Source organism: Danio rerio, chromosome 3 (genome assembly GCF_052040795.2).
Source record: "Danio rerio strain M-AB ecotype USA chromosome 3, GRCz13ab, whole genome shotgun sequence".
NCBI lineage: Eukaryota > Metazoa > Chordata > Actinopteri > Cypriniformes > Danionidae > Danio > Danio rerio.
The window spans coordinates 14,772,607-14,795,712 of record NC_141023.1 but is presented as its reverse complement, the minus strand read 5'-3'; the positions used below and the strand labels follow the sequence as shown (position 1 = coordinate 14,795,712).

The following is a 23,106-nucleotide window of genomic DNA, read 5'->3' as shown; positions in this document are numbered from 1 at the left end:
TATCCTAGTGGTGATTTTAATTGCATTGGGAATCATTCAAAATATTTTCTATAACAAAACTCGTAAACCCACATGAGGGAGAATAAATAATAAGATCATTTTAACATGTGTAACCCTAACCCTAACTATCCATTCAATTGGCAGAACTAAAGTTTGATGTGGTCAAATTCTCAGTCTGAATCAGGTCAACTTAAAAGCATATTTAATTATGATTGACTATAATGTAATTAATGTAATATAATGTATTTTCTAGTATTAATGTATGGTGGGGTAAAATCTGCCGAGTTTTTGTTGGTTGGTTGTTTTTTTTTTTGAGTGTTGTAATTGTGTACACATCTTTTCTCTAAAGCAAACAAACTGCACAAATTATCACAAGGAAATAAGAATGTATATATTAATTTGTGATGTTTATACAAAAAAATGCACGTAAAATATGTTAAAGTCTATTAAAACCAAAACAAGTAAAAACTTTTTCGTCCTCTTTTTCAGTTTTTGTTTTGGTAAAGATAAAATTAAATCCTAAACCCTTCATTGATTCATTCATTCATTTTCTTTTTGGCTTAGTCCCTTTATTAATCTGGGGTCGCCACCACTGAATGAACCGCCAATTTATCCAGCACACCTTTTACACAGGTGATGCCCTTCCAGCAGAAACCCAACAATAGGAAACGCACATACACTACGGCCAATTTAGCTTTTTCAATTCACCTATAGCATGTCTTTGGACTTGTGGGGGAAACCGGAGCACCTATAGGAAATCCACGCAAACACGAGATAACGCACAGAAATACCAACTGAGTAAATACCAAGTCTTGAGTAGGCATTTTGATAGAAGACCAAAACATTTACACTTTTATTTTTTTTTTTGCCCTCTTAAATGTTTGTACTTTTTTTTTCACATTTCTAAATCAAGACGTTCAGTTTTAAAACAGGAAAATACTGTATTTAAAAACATTTCATTAGTTGCTGTATTTACTAACATAGAACTAAAAATAAACATAGTACAGTATGTACTAATGCGTTATTAAAATCTATAATTGTACTTGTTAATGTAGGTTAATGCATTAACAAACTAACATTAAAGATGAATAGGCTATATGCACTCAGACTTTTAATTTCAGCCAGCCAGCCTCAGCGCTTCTGGTGAACTTTTGGTGAACTGTATTTCCAACAAAAATTTCTTTAAAAATCAGCAATCTTCACAACCTGATTGATATACGATATAAAGTGGGGCTCAATCAGGTCAACTTAAAATCATTTTTTATTTTGATTGATTATAATGTAATATAATGTATTTACTAACATTGATGTACGCTGGGGTAAACCTGCAGGGTTTTTTGTTTGTTTGTTTGTTGGTTGGTTTTTTTGAGTGTTGTAATTGTATATACAGCTTTTCTATGAAGCAAACAAACAGCAAACGGCACAAATTATCGCAAGGAAATAAGAATTTATATTTTTATTTGTGGTGTTTATACAAAAAAATGCACCTAAAATATGTTAAAATCTATTAAAACCAAAAAATCTTAATTTTTTTTGTCCTCCTAAATGTTTAGACTTTTTTTTTACACATTTCTAAACCAGGACTTTCTGTCTTAAAACATGAAAATACATCAAAAGGTGTATTTTGAAACAATTCATTAGTTGCTGTATTTACTAACATAGAACTAAGAATAAACATAGTACAGCATTTATAAATAATTAAATCATAACTCAACATTTAACAATGCACCATTAAAATCCATAATTGTACTTCTTAATTTAAGTTAATGCACTGCAAGTTAACAAACTAACATTAACAAAGATGAATGGGGTATATGCACTCAGATTTTTAATTTCAGCTAGATAGCCTCAGCGCTTCTGGTGAACTGCCTTTCCATTATAAAAGCGCCATGTTTAAGGTCAGAAAAATTAGCAATCTTCATGTTTAAGGTCTTTAAAAATCAGCAATCTTCACTACGTGATAGATATACGATATAATGTGGGTCTCAGACCAGACAAGTAGCACTGCATTAATTTACAATTTCCCCCCGCCATGTCTTTTATATGACCGTTTATTTTACTCCAGTATTTTCAATTAAGTTTCTGTGTTCACCTGCTGCTCCTGACGGTGCAAGCGGTTACAGGGTCTTCCATCTCATTTTACGCTTGAACAACTAAATTAATGTTTAAGTCTGTTTAACTGAATGTATTGTAATAACATTACAACATCGATGCTGTAAAAGGAACCTTATGAAATTGAAAATAGTCACATTAAGCTTTTATATACATCATAATGTTTGGTCATAATTCATAATGTATGCAATAATTACAATTATATTGTACACTGTAAAACCCAACAGTCAACTTTAGCAAATGAAATGAGTGTAGTTAACTCAAATTTAACTGAAAGTTAGTTCTACTCATTTGAAAAGAGTTTTGAAATCAGTGTTGAAGTTAATGAGTTAATTAAATACCTCATTACTTCAACTTAAATAAAGTAAGTTCACAGTACTAATATAGATTAGTTTAACTCAAATGGTTTATAGCAATCGGTTTCTCAAACGGTTTGAGTTGCCTTAATTTATTGGTTTTACAGTACTCAGTTGGTTTAAGTTCTCTTAATTTATTGCGTTTTACTGTTTAAATTTCTTAATTTACTTATATGGATTAAGTTCACAGTACTCGTTAGGATTAGTTTTTTAACCTAAATGGCTTGTTGCAATCGGTTTCCTCAAATGGTTTGAGTTGCGTTGCACTGACTTTTTGGCTTTTACAGTGTATAATTGAACATTTAGTGAACCTGGTTGTTGACTCCCAACATCTAACAAATGAAAAGAATCTGCATGGTGACAGAAAGCTGAACAGATAAAAGAGATGTGATATAGAGGGAGGTGAAATGAGCGAGAGAACAGCCAGTTACAAAAATGAAAAGGTTGAAGAAAAAAAAAAGATGCTGAGTGGTGCAAGTGTCAGAGAGGGCGCTTTCAATGAGCCTATGAGGAGGCAGAGAGCAAATGCAGTGAGCAGAGAAACCTAAAAGTCAAGTTCTTTTGCGGCAAAAGGCCCTGCAGATCAGGACGCTCCTCAGTGGCTCTTAAATTATAAAACTTAAGGAATTGACTTCAGCAGAAATGCGCAGGTTAAACGACTGACTACTAGGATTGTTTCAATTTGGGTTTGGGGAGCAAAAGTTGAGGAGCAAATTGTGAGCTGTGTGGGAGGAAGAATAAAAAATGGTGGCAGGTTTAGTGTGAAGCTGGTATGAGGTGTGACTGCTACAATCTGCAGAGTGAGTGAGAAGAGTCCAGTTTGGTTGCAGATCTCTGCTGAGCGTAAATCGTGCTGTGTTGTTTGCTGCTACTTATTGGGTAAGTGCTTTTAACTTTTCTTTTTCTCTCTTCAAAATGTGGAATACTCTTAAAAAGGTTTCAGCGACACTGAGAGCTTAAGTCTGGGTTTATATGTTCTAGGCTTTTATTCTAAGTGTGTTTTTAGTGCTATCAAATATAATACAATTTATGATACATCACTTTAAATCAGTGCAGATGAGAAACTTTACTGTTCACAAATTTTGGGTTGTTCAATTCAATTCATCTTTATTTCTATAGCACTTTTAAAATGTGGATTGTGTCAAAGCAGCTTAACATAGAAGTTCTAGTAAATTGAAACTGTGTCAGTCCAGTTTAGTTGTCAGTCTAGTTAGTTAGAATTTAGATGATATGATTTACAATGTTTTTTGTTTTTGTTTTAAAGAAGTCCATATTGTTTTTATAAATTACTTTAGTGCAAATGAGTTAGTAAATAAAGCTATTATTTAGGTAAACTATATATTTGCTAGCTTTTAGAGACTATTTGGCTTATTAATTATATAATGAAACTAATGAAAATGAACAGTCCTAATTAACTTCTGTTGCAATTTTCAATTTACTGTTTGCATCTGTTAATTTTCCTTTAAGATATGTAACCTTAATAAATACACTGTAAACTTAGTTTTAATACAACCTTAGCAAATACACAGTAAAAAATAACATGATTAACATGTTCTTATGTCCACTGAATTCATTAAAATAAGTTCATCATATTTCAACTTAGTTTTAATATAACCTTAGCAAATACACTGTAAAACATTACATGATCAACATGTTAATTTATCTCATTTACCAGATTTCAACTTGATTTTTTTTTAGTCATATGAGCTGTTTTAAGTCTGTTTAATTAAATGTAGAGTAAAATGACCAATATAGTTGATTATAATGATTTAAGGCAATCACAATTTTGTTTAGTTACTGTATAGATTTTGGCATTTGGACATTTTAATTACAAACTGACTGAAACAATATATATATATATATATATATATATATATATATATATATATATATATATATATATATATATATATATATATATATATATATATATATATATATATATATATATATATATTTTTTTTTTTTTTTTTTTTTGCTTTTTTTTTTTTGCTTTACTTTGATTAGAATCAAAAGGTCAAGAGGTCTTTAACCACAAACGAAACCTTATTATCACATTGCCTTTCCTACTACAGACCAATTATAAAACATTCTCTCACTTTAATTTCTTACCAGAAGTATTTTTGACCAAATTAACACATGAGAAAATATATGTTGCTTATAAAAACATGAATTATTTTATGCAAATAACTGAGTGATTAGATGCATATTAATGATATTGAATTTCAAAATTTGGCAGTGCTTTGTAATAAGGTTATATTATTTAATATATTTACTGACATGAACATACAGTATTCATGTTTGTTAATAAAAATAAAGTTGTTCATGTTAACTTACAGTGTATGAACTAATGTAATCAAGCATGCATTTGGATTTTACTAATGCATTATTAAATGTTGAACTATGATTAGGAAATGCAGCACAAGTATTGTTTATTATTAGTTCATGTCAGTATGTTACTAATGAAACCTTATTGTTAAGTGTGACTGGAAAAGTTGATAAGTTTTCTTAATATAAAACAGGTATTTGTAGTTTTGGGATTCTAGGTATTTCTCTATAGCTTGATAAATTTGGGATAAAGAGAGGCCTAAAGCATACATAATGTGTCGTTGTTGTTTTTTTTTTCTTCTTCTACTTCATCTAACTGCAAAATACAGGAAATCCGTTTCCTGGCACTGAATGCAACCACAGACAGCCACACACTCACATATATAGAGGTGTGTAAAAGCTTGCAAGGCAGGTGATGCTGAGTGAAATTTCGCAGATTGAGAATCTGTCAAATTAAAACCAGCAGAACTTTCCACCTGAAAAGACCACGTTTTTTAAAAAATGACACAGAGGAAAAGAGCTTTTGTATCTGCTAAAACTGATGTATGCATTGGGGTAAACTCTTTTTTGTTTGTTTGTTGGTTGGTTGTTGCTATTTTGAGTGTTGTAATTGGGTATACAGCTCTTCTCTAAACTAAAGCAAGTAAATTTAGTGAACTGCAGAAATTATCATTAAAAAATAAGAAGTGATATTTTTTGATGTTTATACAAAAAGGATACAAAAAAATGTTGCACGTCTATACAGATATGAATTAAAACCAAAACCAACAGTTTTTTTTAACATTAATCCCTTCAATTTTAACATGTTTACATCATTTATATGCTGCTTTTCAAATTCCTTGTTTATAAGTTTTACACATTTTTAAACTTCGACTTTCAGTCTCAAAACATGAAAATACATCAAAATAGGTTATAAAACAAAAGTTTTTATCATGAAAAAAATGTTTGAAATATTTCTAAAAACAGATGTGTGACTAAAGAGAAATTGCTCACACTTTAAAATAAGGATTCATTAGTTATTGTATTTACTAACATGAACTAAAGATATAATGATATGTCGAATAAACAATACTAGTACAGCATTTATTAGTCATAACTCAACATTTACTAATGCATTATTAAATCCATAATTGTACTTGTTAATGTTAATGCCCTGTATGCTAACAAACTAACATAACAAAGAAGAATAAATGCTGTATTAAATTTGCTGTTCATTGTTTGTTCACAAAAGTAAATTAATACATTAACATTAACTAATGGAACCTTATTGTAAAGTGTTACAAAGAAATGTAAATAAATGACAATTTACTGTACATTAAAAAAAAAATAATAATATATATATATATATATTTGAATTTCTTAAAACTCAGTTGAGCTGCATAGAGTCTGAAAGTGTTTAATCTGTGATGCACAAGCTATGAAATCATCATTAACATGAAAATTAACTCAAATGTCATTTTTTATAATAATATAATATAGTTGCAATAAAACTCTGCTGAGAATTTAGTAAATAATGCACTGTACACTATTTGATTTCATTCATCAGAAAAATTAAATAATCAATGAATTTATTTTCTGAAAGACCACAGGACTAAAACAAAGCATGTGAATTAATTAACATACTTTGAAAAAGATTATTTAAAGAAGCACATTCACAGATTTGTGACAGTTTCTCAGAGAAACGCCTATCTCGCTTTTAAATCAACTTTCTATAGGATGCTACAACTTTGTGCAAACCTATTTTGTTTTGCATAAGTGTAGTCAGTATTAAAACTAAAACTGATGCTATTATAACCAAACAGTACAAGATAATTGCTCAACCGTGTGTAACCCCAATAAATATTATAGAATATAATGTAAAATCATAATTGAAAGAAAAAACAAGGAGGCACTTCAAAATATTACATTCAAATTATTATTATTATTACTTTTTTTGCAGAACCTCTTTTGAACATGTATTACTTTTTCTTATCCTAAGCATAGTAGATGACCACATTCGCTTATGTTAATAAAAGTAACTCTCGCATTTTCTAAACGTTAAGATGATTTTATGGGAAAACAAGAGTGCAAGACTTTTGCAACTGTTTTCAACTGATAAGCCACATTAGTCATCATCATCATAAGTTCTGCAAGACAGTGTAATATCCGGGAAGAGAAAGTAATTTGCCAGAAAGTAGAGCAGGTTTTGAGTGATATTAAGTGATATAAATTATAACGATTAATGCTTCACATTAAATAATGGTATAAAAGCTGTCACTCATGTGGTATATATTTTTTAAAAAGTAATTTTTAAAAATCTTTTTAGGTACAAAATATGTACATTATGTAGATTACAATATGGACACCTTAGGTACTAGGGCTGTCGCAATACCATTAATTCATAATACAATACTATACCAGCTATATCAAGATACCAAGCTATACTGTAATTCATTACTCAACTCTAGGAAACCAATAAAATTGTCAGAAATACTATATGTTATATGTTAATATAGGCTTACTTGAATTGAATTCATAATTCCCTTATTATTGAAAAAAGTAATTGCACATCACTTCACCTAAACTATTTTGTAGATAACTGACCAACAAAAATAAACAAATTAAAATAAAGATACAAATTATACCAAACGAAATTGGTTACAAAAACAGTAATATATCAACAAAATTAGCCTATATGAAGTGGTGAAAAATTATTTAAATGTTTCCTGTCGCTCTTTTGGGTTTTTCATCTATTTTTTTTTTTTGTCTTATCAGGTAAGAATCCAAATAATTCAAAATTTCACTTTGTGAGTCGTTCTTTTAAAGAGATTGCTGTGGTTGTTGTAGCTACTAAATCATACTGACAGTTCAGAAATGAACTGATTCAGATGTGCGTTGGAACTGAAACGTCTAAATAAGTGCAATAGGCTACTATAAAATGTGTGAATTCTACACAGTTTTGCAACCTTAAAGGGCTACACAGACTATTAAAATAAAGAGGTCTATTGTTGCACAAACATGTGAGCATTTTAGTGACTTTCCACATGAAACCTTATGTAATGTAGATAGACTGTTAATGACGATACTACTGTTTACAAACTACAGTGGCATTGGCAGTATTTTGGAGCCATAGTATCACGATACTACCATAGTACCGGTAAACCGTGCAACCCTATTAGGTACTAAAATATTCGTTTTTCTGTTCTGAAGTACCACTGTAGGTCTAAAATAAAATAATTATGCATGTTCAAATCTATTTGTTGGAACATGCTAAAATTTTAAGTATATTTAGAGAACAAAAATTAAGACCTAATTGCAAAATCTTTATTTTATTTACATTTTTTGTCCATAAATGTAACATTTTTAAAACGCCACCTTAATTTACTGTCTTTAAAAAGGAGGTTGACAAATCTACAGAGGCTTTAAAAATAACTTAATGTTTGAAAAGTTTGATGTGTTTAATAAATATGGTTTTGTTAAACTCTGTACATTGTTTTTGGTTGATGTTTTTGTACTGTATGTTGATTTATTTTTGTTTTCAAGTTATTTCATTTTATATTATTATTATTATTATTTTGGGATACATTTTATTGCTTAATATTTGATTCATATTATACTTCTCAGTCTGTGAGAGCTTACAGTGGAATTTTTGTTTGTCCTATACATTGTTTGTGGGTTTATACTGCTTTTATACTTTTTTTCTGAAAACAATTAAGTAGGGATGTCTAGCCATTTTTTAAGTCATTTCAGTCACTGAAAAAAGTGAAAACTTTTAAAGAAGCACATTCACAGAATTATGACAGATTTCTTGGAGAAACAACCATCTCCCCTTTTAAATCAATACACAACTTGAGATATGTTTTAATTAAGATTAGTCAGTATTAAAAACAAATCTAAAGCTGTTATAACCAAACAAATCTAATCTAATTAAAGATACAGCTTTTATACCTTTATTTCTGAGAAAAGGTTGAGTAAAAAGCCATTGTTAAAGTCATTTCAGTAACTAACATTAGGAAACAAGTAAAGCACTTCAACAAATTCTCTCACCTTTGATACATTTTCATATTCTAAACAGGTCAGTTTCATGAAAACCAAAAGAAAATGAGGTCACTTGACATTTCTTAAGCTGCTTCATCATTTATGCGAAATTATCCAATGCAGGTTTAGTCACACTAACCTAAAAACCACAGACCCAGAAGGAGTTGAAGGGATGTTGTCGTCTGTTTGTTTTCTCAGTTATGGACTCCATTGAACTGCTGTCTATGGTGGGCGGTCTTCTCTTGCTGTCAATCATCTTCGCGACCGGCCTTTGTACATATTGCTGGGGACATAAACAACCAAGTAAGACCTCCAAACTTTACCTGTAATAAAAAGAGTGTGAGCTCAATTTAAAATGAGTGATGAAGATGACATTTGAGGTGTACTTCACTTCAATTAAATGTAAATACTCACAGTACAACGTTGGTTTCGACTCACAATTATTCTAATTATGACGGGACGCGCATTTTATAGCAAAGTCCAGAAAGTAATTTCACTCGGCGGCCATCTTTAAAACGCCTCTCGGGCAGTATTCTCGGGCATTCTGTTTGCATAAGGAAACATTGAATTCTCCAAAACTGCTTGCCAAGCTTACGATTGAATTTAATATTAGGAATCACCAATAAATTTTAACAACAACTGTCTCATTAGTTTCATTTCTAAAAGTCCAAAACACACAAAATCTACAGAAACTCGCGTCTGGTCTGAGCCCCTCTCTCAGAGTATCATCGGCCTATAACGATCAATGATTGGCTCTTGTACTAGAAGGCGGGCTTTATTCCCCATATAGCTATCGATGATTGGCTTCTGTACTCGAAGGCGGGCTTTATTTGCCAAATTGACCGTTACACTTTTCCCCATCCAAAACGATACGAGTGACATGTCTTGCATATAGACTTTGTTTATAATCAATATACAGCATTTTAAACGAAGCCAGGCTACAATCAGCTCTTTTTGACTAAATAAACATTTCTCAATCCATAATTTAGCATTTTAAGAACTAAATGTGCGACCAGTAATCTATAAATAATGCGTGTAGCCTAATCTTCGCCAACATCAGTTTTTTCGTCAGACTAACTTGAGACGTAAATTATATTTGACGTAACGTGACAGTAAATTATATTTGACTAGATATTTTTCAAGACACTTCTAAACAGCTTAAAGTGACATTTAAAGCCGTAACTAGGTTAATTAGGTTAGGCAGGTTAGGGTAATTAGGCAAGTTAAAGTGATGGTTTGTTCTAAAAACATTTAATTATAAACAGCTAATAATTTTGAGTCAAAATGGTTTTAAAAAAATTTAAAACTGCTTTTATTCTAGCCAAAATAAAACAAACAAGACTTTCTCCTGATGAACAATCATCAGACATACTGTGAAAATGTTCTTGCTCTGTTAAACATAATTTAGGAAACATTTATTACATAATAAAAAATTCAAAGGGGGCTAATAATTCTGACTTCAACTGTAAGTGTGTTTGAAGCCGAGCAAGAATTTCATTTTCTACATCTGTCAGCGGAACTTCCTATAAACTCATTGAAGTGCATGTAAACACTCTGCAGTCATAATAACCCTAGGCTACACCACACTTTAGTTTTATTCACACATGTATTCTGAAGGATTTACAGAAGGATGCTTTCTAATATGTAAAACGTCTTATTATTTTATTCTTTAAAAAAGTGATTAAAAAAAAGAGATTTCCAAAATCCCTTCAGTTAAAACCTTTCATTCTATAGATATCTGATTTCAACAGTTCACACTTAGCTGATGATTGATAATAAAGCTTGTTTGGCAAGCTTTCCCGGGAGAAAGCCCTGAGCTTATGAGATCCTGGAGCCCTGGGCTCCCTCCCATTGCAGGGCGAGAGGGCAGTTTGATCTCAGGTAGATTTCAGAAATTACATAGGAGACATACCAGGTCATATTTGGGTTTTACATGAATAAAATGCCATATATGTCAACATTTTTTTAAACCGTTGGCATTACAAAGATGTAGGCAGGGTGCGAATTACAGGGGGGGTTTGGGATAAGATGTATGAGGGGTCTGCCCTTTAATTGTGACGAAATAGTTTGCTATGATTTGTATTTTTAATAATATTGATCATTAAAATAATAGATAACTTCAATATACATTTGACCACCGTTCAATGGTTCGTACCATGGTGAATGCATGTTTGCGCCAGAAAAGTTTGAAACCAGCAAATCTAGAGCACCAACAGACAGTGTAAGTGTTCACAAAACCTGTTTCTTAAAAAAAAGGTGTTTGTAGATGTCTGTAAAACTATATGCATAGTTTGTATTTTATTATTAACAGTATGGTGAAAATGAAACCATAAAATAAAATTATATGTGCAGTCTTTCATGGTCATTTATTAGTAGGTGCAGGAAAGCAAACCTGTCACCGTTTACTTAATATCACAAATACGTAAGAACTACTTAATATCCCTCAAAAAAATTAGATGTAATTGAATTAAATATATAAATTTGGTTCACTGAGGCATCTTACCGAGCATAACCGAAAAACTTGGCCCCCAATCGTCAATGTATATAAATTCAAATTATAGCTATATAATTTATTATACAATTATAGCTATAGTTCAAATTATAGCTATATAATTATAGCTATGGCCGTATATGAACATATATGTGTAATTGTATGTAATATATTTGAACATATAGGTACATATTTGTGATTCCATCAGCCATTTTTTAAATAGATGTTGCATATATGACATATATAATCACCGGCCACTTTATTAGGTACAGCTTACCAGTACTGGGTTGGACCGCCCTTTGTCTTCAGAACTGGCTTAATCCTTCGTGGAATAGATTCAACAAGGTACTGGAAATATCCCTCAGAGATTTTGCTCCATATTGACATGATAGCATCACACAGCTGCTGCAGATTTGTCGGCTGCACATCCATTATGCGAATCTCTTGTTCCACCACATCCCAAAGGAGCTATATTGGGTTGAGTTCTGGTGACTGTGAAGGCCGTTTGAGTACAGGAAACTCATTGCAGTTTGAACCGCGGCAGATTGTGTTGACCATGTCTACATGATTAAATGCATTGAGTTGCTGCCATGTGATTGGCTGATTAGAAATTTGCGTTAATGAGCAGTTGGGCAGGTGTACCTAATAAAGTGGCCAGTGAGTGTCTATTATATATGTTAAATCCAAATGTGAACTTGTCATATATGTAATTTGCATGAATTCCCATATATCAGATTTCTCTATGGCATAATGTGTCAAAACCAAAAACTTTTTGTGCTAGAAATGTATTCAAATTAGCTGAAATTTCATACAGATTATTTGCATACTCAGGTATTAAAGAATACAAAAAGAATGTTTATGATTTTTCAATCAATATTTAATCCATAGGGAAGTATGAATATAACTATTAAATATTTATTTTACTCACCAGAGCATACAAATATGTAACTATTGTCACATATATTATATTATATTATATTATATTATATTTTATTATTATATTATATTATATTATATTATATTATATTATATTATATTATATTTATTTATTTATTTTACAGCATCTATCCCACAGAGGCCCAGTGACTACAGTTCAGAATACAACTCACAATCCTCAGCGTAAGAAATATTACTTCAGAAACCAATAATACTTCAATCATAATTTCTCTAAATATATAGATATACAGTAGTCAACATTTGAAGTAGCTATCAAAACATTTCATCAAAGTTGGCCTAAAACTATTGAACAACCCCCATTCGTGTGTTAGCACAACTTGTTTGACCACTTCAAATGCTGACTAGTGTATATATGTTGTGTTTTGAAGTTGTATATCTCAGCTTTTTGTCTCTTTTCTTACAGATTTGGGTTACGGCATCCCCATTCGACATGTAAATAAACTGCCCTCTCTTCTAACACACTACAGAACTCTTTAGTTAATGTAGACTACACAGTGTTCAAATCTAAATGTGCATGAATCATTCTTGTCTTCTTTATTATTCAGATGCGCCCCATCCAGATCACAGAATCACCGGCATACCTTACCCAATACACCCGTGAGTCTGAGCCCTGATTTTAGGCTGTGCTTCATTCATTCATTCACTTTTTTTAATAATAATGATCTCTCTTTCCTCAGTTCGCTGAGCTCTCCATCTATTACCATCACAAAAGTTCCCTCCTGTCCTCCTTCAGAAAGTGAGTCATTTACAGTCGTTTTTATTTGAGTGTCATTGATGTTGTTGAGTAAACGTTTTCAATCACGGTTAGATTTTCTTGAGTTAATATTTTACATTTTTTTTGGATTTACCTTTTCTGTTTTCATGTATATTTCTAGTCATTTTCATTTAGTGATTTTAGTAATTTTAATGAAAACACAAACCAAATAGTTTAAATTAAAACAGAATCTGAAAAAAATTAATAGAAAAAGAAACATAATATTTTTCTTTTGTATTTTGCTTTAAGCTTTTCTGTTTTCACATGAACTTTAATCAAATATTTAGTAATCTTAAGGTGTGGTTTTTTCACCTTTATTATTTTTCCCTCTAATTTTCTTTGTCGTTTTCTTTTTTTAAATGTAACTATATGTTTCACTTTTTGAAATTATTTCTAGTTGTTTGTGTTTAGTTTCTTTAGTTTTTTATGAAAGTAAAAACAAAAATGTTTGAATCAAGACAAATCTGAAAAATAATAGTAAAATAAGTGTAAATACAGGAGAAAAATGTATATTCCTTCAATTTTATTTTGGAGCTTTTCAGTTTTCACATTAACTTTAATAAAATATTTAGTAAGCTTAATGTGGGGTTTTGTCGCTTTTATTTTTTTGTGACATATTACTTTTCCAATAATATATATATATATATATATATATATATATATAAATATGTATTTTTCTCTTTTCATTTAGACTATATAGTATATAGCATTTAAACCGGCCACTTTATTAGGTACATCTGTCCAACTGCGTAACGCAAATTTCTGATCAGCCAATCACATGGCTGCAACTCAATGCATTTAGGGAAGTAAAAATGGTGATTTAAGTGACTTTGAATGTGGCATGGTTGTTAGTGCCAGACGGGCTGGTCTAAGTATTTCAGAAACTGCTGATCTACTGGGATTTTATGCACAACCATGTCTAGGGTTTAGAGAATGGTCTGAAAAAGAGAAAATATCCAGTGAGCGGTAGATCTGTGGGTGCAAATGCCTTGTTGATGCCAGAGGTCAGAGGAGAATGGCCAGACTGGTTCCAGCTGATAAAAAGGCAACAGTAATAACCACTTGCTACAACCGAGGTATGCAGAAGAGCATCTCTGAACACACAACACGTCCAAGCGGATGGGCTACAGCAGCAGAAGACCACACTTGGTGCCACTCCTGTCAGCTAAGAACAGGAAACCGAGGCTACGATTTGCACAGACTCACCAAAATAGGACAATAGAAAATTGGAAAAATGTAGCCTGGTCTGATGTATCTGATATATGATGGTCTGATGAGTCTCAATTTCTGCTGCAACATTCGGATGGTAGGGTCAGAATTTGGCGTCAACAACATGAAAGTATGGATCCATCCTGCCTTGTATCAACAGTTCAGGCTGGTGGTGGTGTAATGGTGAGGGGGATATTTTTTTGGCACACTTTAGATCCATTAGTACCAACTGAGGATTGTGTCAACGCCAAAACCTACCCGAGTATTGTTCCTGCCCATGTCCATTCCTTTAGGACCACAGTGTACCCATCTTCTGATCGCTACTTCCAGCAGGATAACGCTCCATGTCATAAAGCTCAATCCATCTCAGACTGGTTTCTTGAACATGACAATGAGTTCACTGTACTGAAATGGCCTCCACAGTCACCAGATCTTAATCCAATAGAGCACCTTTGGGATGTAGTAAAACAAGAGATTCGCATCATGTGCAGCCGACAAATCTGTAGCAACTGCGTGATGCCATCATTTCAGTGCGGACCAGAATATCTGAGGAATATCTCTAGTACCTTGTTGAATTAGGATTAAGGCAGTTCTGAAGGCAAAAGGGGGTCCAACCTGGAACTAGTTAGGTGTACCTAATATAGTGGCCAGTGAGTGTATAGTCACATTTGTTTTAAAAACTGAACAAAATAATCACTTTAAAAAACAAATAAAACTGACAAAATCACACATCAAGATTACTAATTATTTTCTTAATTAAAAACTTCAAGTAACAAAGCTCTTTTTATTTGATTTAGTGTAGGTCTACTATAATAACCCTTTCAGAGTCATATTTATCTTTGAGACAATAATAGTTTACTATAAAATCTAGTGTAATTTACTGCTGCATTAATACAATCCATACCAAGCAAAAATGTTTCGATAATAAATACATCTTTTATACTTTTGACTTTATTAAGCTTTTTTTTTTCAAACATGTTTTATGTAAAATTCATCATTTTAAATTGGAATTATAATTTTTATAATACTTCTTTAATACGCTGCACATTTGTCATACTCTAAGCACTTTTACAGAATAAAAAATAACAAAACTGCGTAAAATGCTAGTCACAACACATATTTTTATTTTTTAAATATTTTGTTTTATGTAAGCATGAGCCACACTTTGTCTAAAATGTGCTAATAAAGTGTTATTAAAGCAAACATCTCTCTCTCTTTTTTCCTCTGCAGCTGAAAGTCAAGCCAGTTATGTGAATCAAAGCGGTAAGAGAAACCAAACAAGTGGCTTACAAATACTTCACTGAACTCGGCTTAAACTGAAGGTCTTTTTTGAGTGAACAAACATGTTTGATTCTGAACAGATCCCTCTTCTCTAGAAAACGAAAATGAGCTGAATATACATCCTCCAAGTGACTACATGTAAGAGCACACCTTCATTCCTTCATTCATTTTCCTTTGGCTTAGTCCCTTATTTATCACAGCGGAATGAACTGCTAACTATTCCAGCATGTGTTTTGCACAGCGAATGTCCTTCCAGACATAACCCAACACTGAAATACATGAGTTAATTGTGTTGCAACCCTGTATTTTTTTTCAATGCAAAAACTAAATCGTTATCCATAGACAATTAATGGAGCAAATCATTCTTTCCTCCAGAGTTGTTCTTCCAGATTCTCCCACCGCACAGTTGCAGGAACGCAGTCGAGCTTCATCCCAGAGCTCAGGTACAAAAGATCATCTGAAGATGAGATAATGCAGCCATATAGAATGGCTTTTCCTAACGTGTGCATTCAGTTTAATGCAAAGACAACATTCAATGGGTTCTTTTGCACCATCAGATATCTTTAAAGGCCATTTTCTCCTAACTCTCCACTTCAGCAGCTCTTACACACTGCAACCTTCATACAGTTGAAACCAGAAGTTTACATGCACTGTATAAAAAGGCACATAACAATTTTTTAAAAAGTCTGATGTTAATGTGACTGAACATTTTCTTTTTTAGGTAAGTTAGGAATATCAAACTTGTTTCTGTCATGCTTAATAGCAGAATAATGAGAGAGAGATTTTTGAGAAATTGTTTAAACTTTTCTTGAAAGTCAAGTTTACATACGATAAGAACATTGTGCCTCTGAAAAAGCTCCGATAATGGTGTCGAGGATTTGAAAGTTTCTGATTGGCTAATTGACAACATTTGAGTTATTTGGAGGCACAACTGTAGAATAGTATTAAAGGAAAACCTCAAACACACGACTTCCTTGTGTGACAACATGTGGAAAATCAACAAGCCAGAATCAACTAAATCTGATGGAATCTGATAGTTCTGATGGAACTAAGATTGAGCTGTTTGGCCATAATAACCAGTTTTCCATTTGGAGGACAAAGGGGAAAGCTTACTCACCTAGGAACACCATCCCAACTGTGAAGCATGGGGGCGGCAGCATCATGTGGGGCTGTTTTGCTGCAGGAGGGACTGGTCCACTTCACAGCATAGAACGCATCATGAAAAAATAACATGATGTAGAAATACTGAAGCAACATCTCAAGTCATTAGCCAGGAAATTTAAACTCAGCCACAAATGGGTCTTCCAAACAAACCATGACCCTAAGCATCCTGCCAAATTAGTTAAAATGTGCTTTAAGGACAACAGAGTGAATGTTTTAGAGTGGCCATGACAAAGCCCTGATCTCAATCCTATAGAAAATTTGTGGGCAGAGTTGAAAAAGCTTGTGTGAGCAAGACAGCCAACAACTCTGACTCGGTTACACCAATTCTGTCTGGAGGAATGGGCCAAAATTTCTGCAAACTATTGTGAGAAGCTTGTGGAAGGATACCCAAAAAATTGACCAAAGTTATACAGTTTAAAAGCAAAGCTAAAAAAATACCAAGGACATGTGTGTAAACTTTCGACTGTCTAGAAATTAAAAATGTAAAAAAAATATTCTCTCATTATTCTGGCAGTTAGCAAATGTGAATCATTTAGGTAATCCTAACGGACCTAAAGTAGTAAACGTTTAGTATGATTTACCATCAGACATTTTTAAAAAATGGTTATGTTCCTTTTTTATAGTGTATGTAAACTTCTGGTTTCAATTGCATGTGTTTTCTGACTGTTTTCAATAATGCTAAATTTAGCCTGATCATATGCTACATTTAATTCCATTATCTTTTCTTTCCAAGCAAAAATCCACATTTGTTTCTGGTTTAATCGCAGTATTTTCTAAATTATCTGTTCAAACCAACATTTAATTCAACTTTAACTCTATTATGCACAACATTTATGAGTTTCTTTATTCCGTTGAACACTAAAGAAGATATTTTAAAGAATGTTGGAAACCTGTATTTATTGACTTTCATAGTAGAAAAAACGAACACTATGGAAGTCAATAGTTACAGGTTTCCAACAAAGATCGGGGATCCCCACAGTGCAATGAATCGCAAACTATTCCATCACATGTTTTACACAGCAGATGCCCTTCCAGCTGCAACTCAGCACTGGGAAACACCCATACACACACACATTTACGCACACGCTCCTAAACGACAGCCAATTTAGTTGATCCAATTCACCTATAGCACATGTCTTTGGTCTATGGGGGAAACAGGAGCACCCGGATGAAACCCATGCCAACACGGGGAGAACATGCAAACTCCACACAGTAATGAGTTAACAACTTTGTTAAACTGCACAGTTTTACAGAAGGGCTAATCATTTTGTCTTCACTACATATATGAACAGTTGAATTGATGAATTTCTTTAATGGAGCTGTGTTCATTTAGGAGGAGACAATTATATCAACATAATTACAAAAGACGGGAATGTATCTGTGGACACATTTGGCTGCGACGTCAACTCCGACATAGAATCAGGTACCAGTTGCTCAAAATAAAGAACGACTGTGCCAATAACATATATACACAGTAAAAAGTGAAATATTAAACTAATTACTTGACAAACTTAATTCATAACAGATTTCAGTAGTAAATTGAGTTATTTTAGGTGTAACAAGTTTTTGTTATTTGGTTTTGGCAAGTATTACTAGTGAGCAATACTTGTACTTGCCACCAAACATAAAATAAATATGATTTTTATTATAATGATAACATGGGAAGGAAATTATTTGTACTGTAAAAAACTTGTTACACCTAAAATAATTAAAGTAATTTATTACTGAAAACTGTCAGAAATTAAGTTTGTCAAACTTAATTCATTTATTTGTAACAAGTCTAAGTAGTTTAAGTTTTCACTTTTTACAGTGTGTGTATATATATATATATATATATATATATATATATATATATATATATATATATATATAGTGTGTGTGTGTAATATATAAATTAATCCTATGACTATTGTGTTGTTTTATTCAGAAGGTCAAGACTATGAAAACTTTCCAAAGCCTCCAGAGCACTGTGGTAAATACATATATATTTATCGTGTATGTATATTAACAGTACGGGGACTTTTTTTTTTTAGCTTTTTTAACAACTTGTTAGCAACGAAAATGATGATGAGGATGGTGATTTCACCTTAAAATTCAAGTCAAATTTATTTAGTAATAAATGACAGCTGGCTGCTGAATTATTAGAAAATAACGCACACCAGAAGTGCTGTTGCATTTTAGGATATGGTCAGTAATTTTTTAATTATAAGGATATTTATGAACCCTTCATATAAATAATCAGTCAATAAAAAAAAAAATAATAATGAATAAAGCTACACTAAAAACAAAACAAAAAACAAACAGCGCTACTTGTTCAGACTACTCATTTAAAATGAGCTGAAACAACATGATTCTTGAGATTGTTTTTGGACAAAATTGTTTTATGTAGGGACACCATGAAGGAATTGTGTGGACCACATTATTTTTAGTGCAGAAAATGAGTAAATTATGTAATGTTTTCTGACAAATTCAACAGAATTAAATGTCTATGCTTAAAATAAGACCAAATAGCTGTCATCGTGGTAGGAACTTTACTTTTAAGTTGCTTATCTGAGCCTGTGAGCAGATTTTTATCATCATTTAATCAGAAAAGATCACAAATGTTATTCTCATCTGAATCTTAAGAGTTCACTCTTAGCTAATGATTAATAATAAAGCTTGTTTTGCATGCAGTCCCGGGAGAAACCCCTATATTTCGGAGCTTATGAGATCCTCGAGCCCTAGGCTCCCTCCCGTTTGCGGAGCGAGAGGGGAGTTTGAGCTCAGGTAGATCTCGATGAACTCCCCCCAGCTTATTTCTGGCTAAATTATGTATATGTAGGACTGAGGAGAGGTGTACTCGCTAAGAGCCTGGTCATGGTATCAATTGGCAATGTTCAATTTACTTACGTTACATGTTTTTTGGACTGTGAGGAAAACGGAAAATCCGAGGAAAACCTACGCGAGCATGGGGAAAACGAGCAAACGCCGCACAGAAATGTCAACTGATTTAGTAGGGACTTTAACTGGAGACATTCTTGCTGTGAGGCAACAGAGCTAATTACTGTGCCACTGTGTCGCCCATCTGGAAGAAAGGGGGAGTTCGTAACTTTTGGATTTAGTGGCTAAATTGTATGAATTCGTATGATCTAATTCTTACAATTTAGTATGATTTGCTCATCACCCAATGACGGATGGGGTTAGGTGCCATGCCTCCTTTTTAAACTCGTACATTTTCGTAAGACAGAACTCAAATTAGCCACTAAACTTACAAAACGTAAAATACTTACATTTTCTCGTGAGATCAGGCTGGAGTGGGTGTGGGTAGGGAGGGGATTCTTCAAGATGAAGACATTGAAATAAGAAAACTCTGGTCGTCTGATGGGAGAATCAATTATGAGCTGATGCGGGACCAGCTGTGAACAATCAGAAGTTTCGAAATAAATTTCACTTATTACATTCAGAAAACATTTGATGTATTGCGTTCTCCTCAAATTATTTAAAAGTTTTCAGTTTGTCTTCATTAACCCTGCAGTAACGCTCTGTAATCAAAGATATTTTTTATGTTATGCACAGGACTGTCCCGTGAAAGTCTAAGCAGTGATGGAGGAGGCAGCGCTGAATATGTCAACACTGGAAATGTCTGTCTCGGTGGGACGGAGCCTGATGACTGAATTCCAGTTCCAACTGGTTAGATTTGATTTCTTTATTAAATAGGTTTATATGCTTTGTCTGGTCAACATGTGAAAACCAAACCGTTACTGCATATGAATGTAGCATAATATATTAAAGCAATGAGGCCCAAGTGACCATGGTTAACAGTGAGATTATTATAGCTAAAAGCATTGTTAGGAACATGCAGAAAACATACTCAGCTAATAAAAACTCACTGTAAAGCACAGCTTCTTGGGGTTTATTGCTTTACTGAAGTGATTATTTTCATAACGCAAGATTTTACAAAATAAAACAAAGCAAATACACTCAAAAATGACTTTTGCTGCTTAAAGTCTCGTCACTTAGAAGAAATAAGTATAGAATATAAAGTCATGGTGCAGTGGAAAATAATAAATTTAATGAATTTTTTAAAAATTATTTGTAACTGTGTGTTTTTCTGCTCCGTACTGATAGCAGTATGGTTGCCAAGCAAGAGTCATAGGTGTATGTTTGTCGAATATACAGTAGTCAGCATCTGAAGTGGATCAAATTTTTTTTTTTAAATTGTCCTAAGATAAAAAGGGGTGTTTTTGAATAGTTTTAGGACAACGTTGATAAAATGTTTTGAACCACTTTAGATGTTAACTACTTTACAGTATATAATATAACAGCTTAGAACGCAGCTCAGCCAATCAGTGTTACGGATTAGAACCATCCGTTTTAAACATGAGAATAATTGGCTAGCTGTTGGCGACTTCAAGCTGAGGCAAACTTGGGTTCTGCAGCAGGACCATGATCTAAAGGTTACCAGCAAATTTACTTTTGAATGGCTGAAGAAAAACAAAATGAAGACTTTAGATTGGCCTAGTCAAAGTCCTGAACTGAATCCAATTGAGATGTCATGGCATGACCTTAAAAAGGTGGTTCATGCTCAAAAACCTTTTAACGTGGCTGAATTACCTCAATTCTACAAAAATGAGTGGGCCATAATTCCTCCACCGCATTTTAGCAGAATCATTGCAAGTTATCGGAAACTGCTTGATTGCAGTTGCTGCTGCTAAAGCTGGCGCAAGCCAGTTATGTTTAGAGGGTAAACACTTTTCACACAGGGCTATGTCGTTTTGAATTTTGACAAATGTATAAGTAAAATAAATCTAAATAAATTAAATCAATACAAACAAAAAAAAAAATACATAAATGAAATAAAAATAAATACACATGGAAATAAATCAACAAATAAAACAAAATGTGAAGTAAATAAATAAAAATAAATAAATTGAATCAATATAAACAAATACAAAATATATAAATTAAATTAATTAAATTTAATAACCATGAAAATAAATCAATCAATAAATAACAATAAAATGAAATATAAATGAAGTAAAGACAAATAAACAATTAAATAAATAAGATATACATTAAAACAATAAAAATACACATGAAAATAAATTAATAAATAACAAAATAAATAGTAAATAAAGTGTAATAAACAACTTCAATAAAAAATATATAATAAAAAAGAAGTAAAATTAAATCAAGTCAATATAAACAAAAAATATAAATGAAGTAAATAAAAAAATACATATGAGAATAAATCAATAAATAACAAAATGTAAAGTAAACAAAAATAATTCAATAAATAAAACTAAATTAATAACATAAATGAATTAAATCAAACAAATAAAACGTAAATTAAATAAATAAAAATTAAGAGACATGAAAAAAAAAAATCAACAAATAAATAACAATAAAATGAAATATAAATGAAGTAAATACAGATAAGTATTTCAATAAATACAAATAAAAAATAAAATAAAACCAATATAAACAAATAAAAAATATATAATTTAAATAAATAAAAATACACATGAAAATAAATAACAAAATAAAATAGTAAATATAATTAAATAAACAACGAAAAAAAAAATCAATAAGTAAAAATAAAGTAATAAAACAAATTAAGCTAATATAAACCAAAAATATATAAATGAAGTAAATAAAAATAAATACAAATGAAAATAAATCAATAAAACAATATAAATAAAGTAAATAAATAATTCAATATAAATAAATTGAATAAATAAATTAATACAATAAATGAAACCAATATAAACAAAATAAAAATATATAAATTAAATAAAAATAGACATGAAAATAAATTAATAAATAAAACAAGGAAAAATATAAATGTATTAACTACAAATAAATTAATAATAATTTCAATAAATAAAAAAATAAACAAAAACCTATTCAATCTATAAAATAAATCAAAAACAAATATATATAAATGAAATAAATTGAATATATAAATAAATTAACTTAATATGTTAAAATAAATCAAAATGATCATTTTTCTTTAAAATAAAATATTGACTGATCATTTTAAATGCAGGCCTATGCCGTTTTAAATTTAGTTTACCCTTATATATTTGTGTTATCTTTTGCCCAGGGTTTGCTTTTCATCAAGCGGCTAAAAGTGTCAGAGTCCTGAAGATCCTCCTGACTGACAAGAGTTTCCACGCTTGGGATATATAAAGTGAAAAAAAAAAGCACTGTCACTTCACAGGAAACTCCATATTTCACTTCCTAAATCCTTCTGACGATACCTGAGAATGTTTTATAGTCGTTGTTTTTAAGATTTGCAGTTTACAGTGTACCGCATCCAGTTTTCACTTCCAATAATAAGAACACACAAGAAATGTTTGACTCCGCCATGTAAAATACAGCTTTTTATGTCTGAAATGTAATGAATTGTTTGTTATTGGTGTATAAATAAGGAAATAAACGTTTTAATAAATCCA

The 23,106-nt window shown here is 31.6% G+C and overlaps 1 protein-coding gene and 1 long non-coding RNA gene across 4 annotated transcripts in view; one reads left to right on the top strand and one right to left on the bottom strand.

Annotated features, from left to right (window-relative positions):
- The window catches only part of LOC147845556 (uncharacterized), an 11,672-nt gene extending 2,122 nt beyond the window's left edge, over window positions 1-9,550 (bottom strand). The window contains exons 1-2 of one of the 2 annotated variants that reach the window (XR_015480532.1): window positions 9,228-9,550; window positions 8,953-9,136 (exon numbers count right to left, since the gene is read on the bottom strand). This is a non-coding gene — a long non-coding RNA (uncharacterized LOC147845556). The remainder of the gene's footprint in view (window positions 1-8,952; window positions 9,137-9,227) is intronic. The other variant, XR_015480533.1, reaches the window with a different exon arrangement.
- On the top strand, window positions 2,951-23,106 carry lat (linker for activation of T cells). Of its 2 annotated transcripts, none has more exon segments than NM_001446809.1 (13): window positions 2,951-3,347; window positions 9,012-9,116; window positions 12,366-12,423; window positions 12,665-12,693; window positions 12,807-12,858; window positions 12,939-12,997; window positions 15,455-15,487; window positions 15,601-15,643; window positions 15,881-15,948; window positions 18,003-18,092; window positions 18,597-18,641; window positions 20,225-20,338; window positions 22,755-23,106. In NM_001446809.1, coding segments are annotated over 11 exon segments (678 nt in total). In that variant the 5' UTR covers window positions 2,951-3,347; window positions 9,012-9,013; the 3' UTR covers window positions 20,323-20,338; window positions 22,755-23,106.